This window comes from Anarrhichthys ocellatus, unplaced genomic scaffold, assembly GCF_004355925.1.
Source record: "Anarrhichthys ocellatus isolate YVR2014 unplaced genomic scaffold, GSC_Weel_1.0 scaffold20, whole genome shotgun sequence".
Taxonomy (NCBI): Eukaryota; Metazoa; Chordata; class Actinopteri; order Perciformes; family Anarhichadidae; genus Anarrhichthys; species Anarrhichthys ocellatus.
In genome coordinates, this window is record NW_022280050.1 from 4,316,554 (window position 1) to 4,329,391 (window position 12,838).

The 12,838-nt window shown below is 44.1% G+C and overlaps 1 protein-coding gene across 4 annotated transcripts in view; it reads left to right on the top strand.

Moving 5' to 3' along the window:
• LOC116389575 (protein FAM126B) overlaps window positions 1-9,868 on the top strand; it is a 28,068-nt gene extending 18,200 nt beyond the window's left edge. For 3 of the 4 annotated variants that reach the window (XM_031858352.1, XM_031858351.1, XM_031858353.1), the window contains exons 8-13: window positions 589-684; window positions 1,398-1,514; window positions 3,330-3,417; window positions 3,538-3,694; window positions 4,324-4,518; window positions 6,662-9,868. In XM_031858352.1, the coding sequence (XP_031714212.1) occupies window positions 589-684; window positions 1,398-1,514; window positions 3,330-3,417; window positions 3,538-3,694; window positions 4,324-4,518; window positions 6,662-7,317 (1,309 nt within the window). In that variant the 3' untranslated portion in view covers window positions 7,318-9,868. The remainder of the gene's footprint in view (window positions 1-588; window positions 685-1,397; window positions 1,515-3,329; window positions 3,418-3,537; window positions 3,695-4,323; window positions 4,519-6,661) is intronic. The other variant, XM_031858354.1, reaches the window with a different exon arrangement.
• Window positions 9,869-12,838: the final 2,970 nt, after the last annotated feature.

The following is a 12,838-nucleotide window of genomic DNA, read 5'->3' on the forward strand; positions in this document are numbered from 1 at the left end:
CACACACACACACACACACACACACACACACACACACACACACACACTCTAAAACTAAATCTGTTCTTACAGTTTTTCTACTCCATGTAGATTCATGACAGCTCATCAAATTTAAATAGAAATGGCCTATTATGGGTTTAAAAAGGTCACACTTATAATTAACAGTTGAATCAAATGGCTAAATATTGTACCAATCAGCTATAACATCACTCACTCTGCATTTGGCCTGACTCCACACCACTGACACGGTGTGTGCTGAGAGTCCCGGGCTCATTGCTGCAGCGTAGTGAGCTCCGTGTGTGTCATCTACATTCAGAACAGCGGTTCACAGTGAACAAAACTGCTTAGGCAAGGCGTTTGCTTAACAGGCTATTTTACAGTTCATAGTTCATAAAATGCTTCAGCAGCTCTACATAATGGTCTACAGCAAAGGTGTCACAGAAAGTGTTGGATAGAATGTTTGACAAAAATTGGGGTTTAGCTGAAGTTTTGCATGATATCGGTGCTTTCCCTTTAATTAACTTAATTAGACCTTTATAAGCGTCTGTATTACTGTGCTTGACTTGTACTTTTTTTTTCCTGTTGCAGGTTTGAAGTGCTGTGTTTCCTCATGCTGTGCTACAACTCTGCTGTGGTGTACATGCCCCTGTCGTCCTATCAGTCGGTCTGCAGAATGAGCTCACGGTGAGCAAAACACATGTGAAAACTTGACTTATATCACCAACAGTTTTTGTCCTTTCTGTACCCAATTAGTGACCACCATCTCCTCTTCCTCCTCCATTATTTGCTCCACTGAATCGAGCGTTAAATCACCTCCCCTACCCTGTAGCCACGCACTGACCTCGATACGGACTGTGCAGGATGATTTGATGTATTTAGATTCCATTAGGGCTCAGTTGAAAGGCCGGATGAAAAAGCATCACTGCTGGATGCCTTGTCTGAGTCTGTCCGTCTGGGAAACACCGAGATGCCCTGGAGCTAAGAGAAAGGATCAATGTGGAATTCACAGCATGAGGCTCTGTAGCGGAGCCGCCGCCCGGTGATTGTTCAGGATATGAAGACTTCCCTACTGTGCCCGAGCAGTCGGACGACGCCTGAGGCGAGCTCGGTCTAGACAGATGGCACACTGTGACTGTGAAGCTCTCGGCGCACAATGCTCAGTGTTTTGGGTTCAGCCTCGCTGTGTAGACTCCGAACACCCCGTCATCGAACCTTGCCTCACCTCTACAAGTGTACATTTAGCTCCTCTTGCTCACTGTTTTATGTGTTTGCTGTGTAGCTTACTCTGGAAGTGACTGGAGTTTATTCCTCGTCATGTGATCGGTGCTACCTCTCTTTGCTGTATGACTTCGCTCACCTTACTTACGTGACTGTGTGTGTGTGTGTTTCCTCCTCAGGCTGTGTGTATGTGGCTTCCCCCGACAGCAGCAGAAGCTCTGGAGGGAATCGTGCAACCGCGTGCTGCTGGACCCCGAGTTCATGGTGCAGATGCTGACTGCCGTTTATCACGCCATGTGAGTATTGTGTTTGGGACCACCTGATGGATAAAAGTCCAACATTCCCGCTCTGTTATCTCTGCTTATTAACTCTTGAGGGAGATATCTGTCTCTTTTAGCTGCTAAATGTTCCACTATGTTCACCAGCTGCCCGCTGAAGCCAAAATCAGAGTCAGTTTTATTTTATCAGGTTTAAATATAATGTTAGGTTGCAGCTGGACAGCTTAACAATGGGCTGAAGATGCTATCAATCTCTGTTCAGCCAAGCTGCAGATTCTAGTGATAATTCTCTGCAGGTTCATCACTTCAAGCGACCCCTTTCAAATTGTCACGTTCTTTTCACATTGTCATTTGATACATTGTTATCAAAAAGACAATCAATTATAACAGCTTTAAGTGCCTTTCCTCCACGTCCTTACACATCACCATTCTCTATTGGAAGATCATTGAATAGCACATCCTTAGGAGGAAGATCATCTTGTGTTTGCTGCTTTACCTTCACAGATATCTTCATGTACGTGATGAGGTCTAGGGCGGCCCCCTCTTAGACGCATCGGCCGTTTTGGTCAATTTAGTCAATTAGTCTTCTTTTTTTTTTTGAGTCTCTCTTCTAGTTTGCTGCCATCTACTGCAGAAAGTCTCCTAACAACGAATGCTAGCACTCTACCGAGGACAGAAGCTCCTCACTCTACAGACGGATTACATCAGCAGTGCGTTGTGTTTCATCCACTGCGAGGACTGTCGTTGCAAAGCTGATTACGTCTCCTCAATGATAGCTCGTCCTCGTAGATGGATCCCCTGATATGGCGGTGACTGTTGAGGATGTTGTAGCAAGGAGAGGGAGGCGGAGAACGAGTATGCATTCTGCCTCCCCCCCCCTATGAGGGTACACGGCAGCAATCTGGAGATCGGAGCGGTCAGTGCCGCTGTAAGACTAATAACCTTTTTAGTAATCTGGACCGTGGGTCACCTCAGTGCCAGCCTGAGCTCTCACGGTCACCCTTAGCCCGAGCAGGCGCACATGGAGGGCAGATAAACCCGAATCCACAGCTCCACACATGCAGAGGGACCGGGGCACTCGTCAAGGATACTCTGGGATTTAGGTTAATATGTCTGCTAATGCTACAGCGCAGTAATACCACACGGAGAGAGAGAGAGAGAGAGAGGGAGGGAGAGGGAAAGCCGATCAGGTTTGAAATGTATTCTGGACCCATTTTCCAGCCCTCACAACATCAGAGAGTCTCTTTCTTTATTTTTACCTGCCCATTTATTCCATCCTTTTCATCTCGAGTCTAAAGGGAAACTCGTGCATTTGTCCACATCAAAGAAAGTTCAGCCGGGCAGATCTTTTCTTTTTTACATTTTTAAATTTGTATTGTATTTATTTCTGCTTGCTGTTCCTTTAATCACTGTTGACTGATGACGAGGTTGTGACACCTTATGCAAAGCTAAAGACATCCCTCTAGCAGAGTTCCAGCATATAAACACAAAGATTTACCTATAAACACACTTGCGTTCATCCTTTATTCACACTATTTGCATATCATTAGAACTCATGGACTTAACACAAATTAGCTGTTTTGTAAGAAAAAAGGTTTAGCTCAGGTTAAACAGATATAATGTGACAGTGAGGTATAACCACTCTTGACTGGACCTCTTCTCCTTCCCTCCCTCACTGAAGTTGCAGACATGACTAAATAACTAATAATAGTTCACAGGGATGTGACTCAGACATCAAGGCATCTTGTCAGACGCTCCTGTTTCCTTAAATAAGCTCACAACATGCCATTGTTTAACGTAGGTGTGCACGCGTTTGTGTCTTGTGATGTGTAGATACAATGGAGAGTGGCAGATGGGACAGGAAGCTCTGGAGGACCTTCTGTACCGAGCCCAGCTGGAGCTCTACTCCCAGCCTCTCTTGGTAAGATGCCGATGGCTAAATTGGGCTCCGGGTTCCGACTTCAAATATCGTAACGCCATCCTGCTTTTTATCACGTTTAACTGCTTATCGAGCCCGCATCCGTGCATGTGTCCTCTCCAGCTGGCGAACGCCATGAAGAACTCGCTGCCGGACAGCGCTCCAGATGAGCCGCGGGGGCGCAAAGTGCTCCAGGTGGAGGTGACGCCCACCATCAGCCGCATCTCCATCTCAGCCATCACTACTGCCTCCATACGACGCCACCGCTGGAAGAGAGAGGGTAAGGCTGCAGCAGCAAGACCCGCCATCATGAACCAGGCCTCAGTGCAGGAGAGATCACAGTAGATCCATCACAATACTTTTTTTATGTTATGTTATTCAGTTATGATTTAAGCTGTGAACTTACAAACTTTTTTTTTTCCGATCAGTGAAATGCCACAAGAGGGAACTATTTGATGAGAGAACTACTTTTCTGCCGTTTGTCCTCAGCAGTGAGAAGAAACCCTGTTTCTGCGTAAACCACCATTAGCATCGTCCAAATGCTGTTTCATGTCGGTTATTGTATGTTGTTGTAGTCTCTGTGTTGCGGTGCTTCTGCCAATCACTGCTCCTTATGGCTCTTTATGTACTCGTCTTGTCTCTCAAGTGTGTTTGCTGATCTTTGTATCACCAGTAAACCGTTAAGGTTCGTAGTTTATGAGAAACCCACGACAAAATGGTGCCGGTAGATTCTACCGACTAGCGATAAATGGCGGCAGTTCATTTTTAAAATATCTTTGTGTTCCTTTTTCTTCTATATCTACAAGTGAATTTACAAACAGCTGTTAGGCCTGCTGTGCCCCATGATGAGGCCCACATCTGTTGAGGCTCGCTGCCACTAAAGAAACCATCTGTGTTGTTGACTCCCAGATTGTTTTGACTACTCAACCGCAGGAGAGTTGACCCTCATCGTCAATCCTCCTAGCCTCGCCCAGCACCACCACCAACACCACCACCGCCGTCACCACTACCCTCCCTGGGACCCCACAGCCAAAGAGGAGAGAGAAGGGCGGCCTCACAGCCACCGCAGCAGCAGCAGCATCATTCCCCCCATCACATTTGAGGGTAGGGGACAGGGGCTCAGAGCAGAGAGGGTCTCAGGAGGAGGTGCCCCTTCCATCTGTATCCTCCCAACCCTCCTCCTCCTCCCTCCCCATCCCCCTCCCTCTCCTCCTACACTCGAGGGCGTTAACTCTGCCGTTCCCATTTTGGCCGCCTCTTCACTTCGGCCGCCTCTTCACTTCCCCAGAGTATACTAACTCATCCAGTCCTTAAGACCCTCAGCCAACAACACCTTTTTAACCTCCAGACTACTACTAGTTTTCGTCTCATCCAAGAAAGGAGGAGTCGCCTATTCTGGGTTTGAAGGAAGTGCGGCTAGTGTGCATGGGCCTCTCATTATGTCATGTATCCTCTCTCCTTCCTCCTCATGCCTCCAACGTATTTTAGACTGCTGCCCTTGTCACTCACTGAGCATGTCACGTGCCCAGCCTGCAACTTGACCTTTTACTCCAGGCTTTCTCCGTTTTATAGATTTATTTTCTCTATAGTTTTAACCGCCATCTTGTTTCTGCTGTGCTCCTCGCGGTGTTGTGACAGCACCACAATTTTTTGGGGTCACTCAGGCCAGCAGTAACCATCTGCTGCCGCCATTCTGCAGGAAGAGGCCTTCCATTTTGCTTTTTCAGTCCAGCAGCTTTCTTTTTATTATTGTATGCAAATGTTGTGTTATGCACCGCTCCTTTTCCTTCCGCTCAGTGAGTGGGAACGAGCCCTTCATCATGCATGTGCACGCTACAGCAAGCTTCTGAAAATGTCAGCGACAACAGGAAAACCCCGAACACTAACCAAGTGAGCAGAGTATGGTCACGGTTTACAAATCCAATACTTCGAACTGCAAAGCCTACTAGTCATACGGCCCATTTTGTCTCGTTTAGTGTGTGTCCGTATTCATGTGTGGTCGCTCCATGTTTTTTATATTTTGAAACGTCATCGAGATCCTTTTTTTGTCATGACTGAAGATCGGCTCATTTCCTGGTTTTGCGGTCAGCTCCCATCGTCATGGTCTTGAATGGAACTCTGTGCAGCTGGTGAAATAATCCCTAAAGTAGTTTCATTACATAGAAATCTGCAACCCAGTTAAGAGGGAGCTGTGACTGTTTTAAATATGATCGATCACTGTCTGTGTTTAACTACTGGACATTCTGTTACAGAAAGAATTACTGATCACATGTCCTTAAGTTTGAGGCTGCATTGCAGTGATATTGAAAGTGACCATACTGATGACTTTGCATATTTAATCCTGTTTGCTACAACAATTTTTCCACAGTATACGATACATTTTGTAGCCATGACCAGAAACCAACAGCAAGCATATACTGTAAGTTAGTCGCTCAAATACGCAAATTGTAGTCAAAATGCTAAAACGTGCAAAAACACAGTTCTGGTTCTTTAACTGCAGAGCTTTGAAGAACTTTGAGCTCTTCAGGTTGACTTGTAATGACTTGCAGACCGGCCCGTTTAGTCTTGTGGACTGTCAGCTCTCACTGGACGAGGCGTACGGACTCGCCACAGTGCTCTCCACAGATTGGCCGGCCGACCGTCTGACCGCCGGGCCGGTGCTGCAGGAGGGCATGCGTCTTCTCCTCATGTTATGTGCATGTCATTCTGGACCTTTTTTCTTCTCGGTTTCTCCATTTCTTTGCCGGCGCTGCCTGCGATTCCTTGTCGTCCACCTTTTTGCTTGTCCCAACGATGCATGACGGAGACAGACGGCCGGTCCTCTGTCTCTCCTGTCTAACAGGCTTCAGCCTGCATACTGTGTGTCAATAACATGCTTTTTTCTAACTCAATTTATCATCTCTTTTTTTTCCCCTTTCAGCCTTCCAACAATGATGGATTGTTAAATGTTTATCCGTTTAGATGTCTTCATGTCAATGTTGTGCTTGTTCTATCACATTATCAGGAAGTAATGGAATCAAATATATATTGAATGCGACACCTTTTGCTAGACGAGCTCTGCTCTCTTGCCCGGCAGGTTATTGAACTCTCACTTTTCCTAAACAAACAACGAGTCACACGTTAAACGTTCTGTTTATGGTCAGATTTGACTTACATATGTCGACATAACCTTGGTTGTTGTCTTCCTCGCTCACTTTTCCTTTTTGTCTATCATGCTTTCTTTCTGTCTCTGTCCGTTCCTGTTCAGATGCTGACGGGATGAGCGGCGGGGAAGACTCCTTCAACGTCAACGACCCAGACGAGGGTTTCTCCTCCGGGGCGTCCAACAGCAGCCAGCCCGGCGGCACCAAGGTGGGCGGCAGCATGGGGCCGAGGGGCGGCAGCCTGAACAACAACAGCAGCAGCAGCATCAAGAGAGCCATCGCCGCCCGGCTGTCTCGAGAGAAGGACCGGGAGAGGGAGGCGGAAAAACAGGCAGATTCGTCCGCGGATCACCAGGCCGCCGTGAGGAGGCGCCACCAGAAGCAGCCGTCGCCTCCAGCCAGCATCAACTTGGAGGCCATCCACCTGAGCCCCATAAAGAAGCGCCTGAGCTTCCCTGTGGCGCCCACACTGGTGCGGACTGGCAGCACCTCCTCCAGCAAGTCCTTTGACTGCATGAATTTCAACCTGAACGGAGCCGATGACGAGCACGAGGAGGAGAAGGAGGAGGCGGAGGCGGCACGGGAGGACAAGGAAGGAGGACTCCCAGCAGGCGGCTCCCACCACCACTCCACCGTCAGCCTGCAGGAGGAGCACCTCATCAGGTCGGAGGACGCCCAGGACATCCTGTCTCCTGGAGCTCCGCTCACCAAGCAGTCCCGCTCCCCCAGTTTCAACATGCAGATCATATCACAGGTCTAACGCGCAGGGCATGACACACACACACACACAAAATACCTGTTCATAACACTCACACTTTTCACAATCCTATTATGACAGTTTCCGTCTACCTTGTGCGTGCGTGCGTGCGTGCGTGCTTGCTCGCTTGTGCTCAAGAGTTGTCTCCACCCTTTCAACACCTATTAAATTGTGACCTGCAGTCGTTGCTGGTGGGTTTGAGAGAGAGAGAGAGAGTGAGAGAGAGTGAGAGAGAGAGAGAGAGAGAGAGAGAGAGAGAGAGAGAGAGTGAGAGAGAGAGAGAGAGAGAGAGAGAGAGAGATGACATTTCAGAGTTTTTGAGTTCCTGACTGAATCAGTCAGAAATGAATCAGCAATAACGCTTAACCGTCGCTCATGTTTGAGAAGAGTGAGGATTATTGATTATTGCTCTTTCTCTTCAGTCCTTCCCCTTTCATTCCCGGGCTCACGTGCAATCGATCTCGCTGATTACCTTCCTTGTTAATTGTTGTTGTTTTTTTTAATTCGGCATAAATGGTTTTGATGAATAAAACTCCTTTCAATGTTTTTTTTTTTTTTTTTTTTTTATATCACAATCCAAAGAAATTAACATTTGTTTTCCTGCACTTGTTTGGCAGAAATCAGTCGGACCAAAGTGATTCTCTAGTTTTCAGCCCATGACTCTGATTTGATCTGTAAAATCTGACTTTTAAGATTGTTTGTAAAACCAAACTGTTGACGGTTAAGGTTTGTCCGACCCAGAGCTTTCAGCTGGACAAACCTGAAGAAGTCATCACTATTTAGCTACAAGAGGAACGAGTTCGTCTTGTGACTTGATTTACTATCTGAAGGTGAATCTTTGTGGAAGAACTGGATTAAAACGTTGTAGATGCTGCAGGTTTGGGTCTGAAGCTAAAAGGCAATGACTGTATTTTATATTGGATTGTTATTGTGGTTCAAACCATTCAATGGGCCCTTCCATCTGAAAGCACTTGTGGGTGTGTTTGGCTCTGGGTGACGTACTGCCCTCCGCAGGCGTGCACGAGTCACTGCGCATCGTCTCACGTCCTGTGCTCTGATTGGACGCTCATGAAACATTTTGTTCTACCTCATCGTGTGTTCACCCTGCCACTCGGACACTTGTCTCCCAATCAGACGCAGGATTTAAAGACTCCCGTTAGGTTTGAAACTGGAGCGCTTGAACAGTTTTGGGGGGGGGGGGGGGGTTAAATAGTGAGGACCAAACCGGTTTCACACTAGAACTGTGATGACGCTGTCAAACCCGTTCATGTGAGGAGTCGTGGCTGAATTATCTCTGCCTCGCATTTCAGTTCAATCACAGCAAACAAGAACACGACTGTCAATTTTCAAACACCCACATCGGGATAAACCTGATCATTTGAATTCCCTAGAAATGTCCGGCTTATATATATATATATATATATTTTTTTTTTTAATGTAATGAATTTTTGAAGTGCAATTTTTTTTCCTTTTAATGCTCATATGCATGGAGTTTGAATCTCTGCTGTTAAATGCCTGCATCTGCTAACAGTGCTAGCTTAGCCTTCTGTAGTGCTCCCTGCCCAGGCCCAGTGAAGTGAACACGGCGTGCTTGTCTGCATGTTTTAGTGCCCTGCAAAGCACAGCTGTTACAGATGTGTGAAACAGCCAGCGAGCCAAACCCGAGTCTCATCCTCGTCTTTTGCCAGATGTGCCAATACACATCCTCTAAGGACATTGTGTTTTGCTTGGGTGTCTTAAGTTGAAATGCCTATTTTCTTTCTGTTTACTGCTCTTATTTCAGAGTTGGGGGACAAAACAAGGGATGTTTGGACGTACGGCTCAACGTGCCCTTAGATGCAGCTTCTTTTTTGCCATGAATTCGTTAATCACAGGTGTGCGTGAGTGAGTGTGTGTGACACACGCACTCACAGTTTGCTGTTCACACGTAGAAGCAGTATATTATGCGTCCGTGTACTGTAGATGTCCGTCGTCGTATTGCATTTCCCGTGTCTTGCTCACGTGCTTGTTTTAACAATGAGAATGAATGATTGATGTATATATAAAATCCCACACAATCACGCTCCTGCTGTGCCGGAAACCTTCACGGCTGCTGCTCCTGGTCCTGAGTGAGTCCTGTGTGCGCTTTAGCCTTAAACATTTCAGACCTAAAAGGCCTCGGCTCTTTGGACTCGCATGCTCCTCCTCCTCCTGCTGGACTGCACTGTGGAGGGAGAAGAGAGGAGTGCAGCTCCAGTTCACACTCGCCTGGTCCGTCTGCTGTGTCGCTCACAACGAGCCGTGTTTTCCCATTTGCTGTATTTTTGCCGTGAGTTGAGTGTCAACTCTTTTGCTGTTTTTGGTGACGTGTTCATGTCATTGATACGAGTGCCCCTGACCGAGGTTACCAGCAGTCATGTTGGTACTGTATGTGGACTTAGAGTAACGGATAGACGATTACTCCTCAGTGTCTGGTGTTATATCATGTGATCAGGGCGGGAAGTGAACACCAGCCAGTGAATGTTGATGAAAAACTTGACTGTGGCTGGAAATATGTATCTGCTATTCATTTTAGTAGACTAACAGGCCCAGAACTCCACATAAGGTCCACTCACATTTCAAAAAAAGTCTCAATTAGGGAGTAAAAGGTTCAGCCTGTCGCTGGTGGACATTTCCTGCCCTGCATGTGATAAGTGTGGGCTTTGTTTTATGCACTTTAATCCACCCACCTCTCTCCTCAAGATAGTTATTGAAATTATATATATATATATATATTGAAATTATATATATATATATATATATATATATATATATATGCGCAAACGTGTATACAATCAATGCAGGGTTTTTAGTCTCTTTAAAGTAGTACTTCTATGTGATGTCACATCCAACACAATGATATTTTTGTTAAAGTCTAAGGGTACACACAGCTATTTATTTTTTTTCTTTTCAAAACCAAAAACAACAAATGTTACGGGGGTCCGGAAGGTCTCAGGTGTTTATCAAAAAGCCACATTTTTTTAAAATGGCAGCACCAAATTTTCTGTTCTTAAAGTCAGAATTGATTCTATGCAACATGTTTTTCCCCCTTTTTATTTTTTAAATTTTCTTTGGTGTTACCAGCTCTTATTGATCCGCGTCGGGTGGGACGGGGCAGATGCATTTAAGCTGATTTTGTTTTTTAAAGTGCAAGTCCTCAACAGCGGCTCTGTTTCGACACCCTGTTGTGATGCTGCAGAGCTCCAGGACCGCTCATGTGGACCATCCCTCTGTCATTCGACTGCCCTCACAAAGAGACACACACCGGGACTGTTGGTGCATGTCGAGCCCTCCTGTCAGTCCGCTTCTCTGTGGCTCAACGACGTTAGTTGGTGTATGAAACATAAACAGATTATCAACGATGAATCTAATCGAGTCGCTTTTGAGGTGAAGCCGCCGGACGATGTGATGACACTGTACTATTGATGTTGTATAAATGGAGAGAGAGACTTATTTTAAATCTTGTAAATAGAAAATGTACAAAGGTGAAAGCAAGATAAATATAAAAACTGCAGATCAGTCTGAGATGTAGAGAGAAATTAATCTGTATATTGTTGAATAAATATTGTGCCGTAAGGGATACGAGTGTCTGTCTGCTTCTTATATAAAAGTGGTTTTATATAATAATATCCACAGCACACTTTAGTTTTACTACTACTGATACATTTTGGATACGTCACAGAGTAAATGTTTTACTAGGTGAATTTTAAAGGGTTGAGACTAATATTTAGCCTTTGAATTTTATTGTACAATTTGATATATCCTGAAAAAATAGTTCCTATAGCAGCTGACGATGCAAGTTGAAATATAATGTCTTTTTTTTTTTCTATTTTTATCTTATAATTTATAACCAATAGCCATCCCATTCATAGCCAGTTAGCTAGAATAAAAAATTGAGCCAAGAATTCAACATATCGTCTTGTTCCAGCTTCTCAAATATGATTTGCTTCTTTGTCTACTGAAATATTAAACTGACATTTCACAGACCAAACAATTAATCGGTAGAATAACCCACATATTAATTATTAATGAAAATATTAGTTAGTTACAACCCGTGTTATATTATTGATATATCTGATAATAGAATAAGTGAGAACAAGAAGCATGGAATTCATATTTGATGTAAAATATTTTTTACTTAAGCTTATGTAAATTGAGCTTATATTTTGGTCAAACATTTATTTTGTTGAATTTTACCTTAAATATATTTATTAATTATCTTATTTCAATGTGTTGCTCTTTGCCACACTAACATGTATTGCAGTAATAATATACAATCAGCTGGTCACTAGCGTGTGTTTGGATCTGTGATCAGTGGTGGTAAATCAGAACAACAGTCGATATGCACGTAAATCAGTTCAAACACTTCCTAATAACAAAAATAATTCAGTGATTGATTCCTTTATCCAAAATTTACTTCAACTGAGGTTTACTTTGTGTTTGGTATTCAAAAAAAGTCACTTGTTTTAATAATTTCCATGATTACAGAGGCTGAGATTTTAATTTCCTTCTCATTGTTGTGCTTTAGCCACACATTGATTTGAGCTCAAACATCTCATGAACTAACTGCGGCTCACTTCTTGCTGACCTCTGACCCCACAGCATGGTGGGCTGGGCCCTGACCCCTTCTACTGGTTGTTACATATTCTCCAGCTTTTACAGCAAGGACCTAACTTAATAGAGTCAAACATTAAAATTAACACCGACAGAATTATGTTGCTCTACGGTAACATAGTTTTACCTAAAACCAGTATAAGATATTCATTTATTGTAGAGTTATATTGAAGAGGACACTAATGTTTCTGTTGTTTTTATTTAACTTTGAAAGCCACTTTATGAACTCCACATGAATAAAAGCAAATTAGCTTAATTATTATGTATTTACTGCTAAACTAACACCAATGTGCTAACATGCTTTAACCATGTTCTCCTTGTTAGCTTAGTGTGTTAGCATGCTGACATTAGCTAATTAGCACTAAACTCAACCAAGATTGCATCTATTAAATGAACAGTGTTGCGAGGTTGCTTTGTTAACTACTGTTTCCAAGTTCGGGAATCAACTTTTAATTTCATCTTCACAATAGGTTCTTAAATGTTTCCAACAACAACTCTTACTGGTTATTACTGATAAGCTAAAATCAGGTAGTTGTCATAACTGCTAACTTAATTTAGCCTAATAACAAAACAGATAAACACTCTTCACTCATTGTACTGACTGAACAGTACTGTGGACCAGACTCGAGCACCGTTTCTATTAAACTCACAAACTGTGATATATTTAATGAATGACAACCATAAACACAAGTAATACAACAGCTACCAAGAGCCAATCAAAACTCCTTTGAGTAACAAGATCCCTAAATAGTTGAATGCTCTGGAGATGTCACCTGGCAACAAGGGCTGTAACACATGAAAGACCAGAGCAGACTTCATGGTTCATCCAAGTGAACGGAGGATCTGAAGGCAATAAACAGGGTAATGTAAACTATGATACATTTTGTATTTT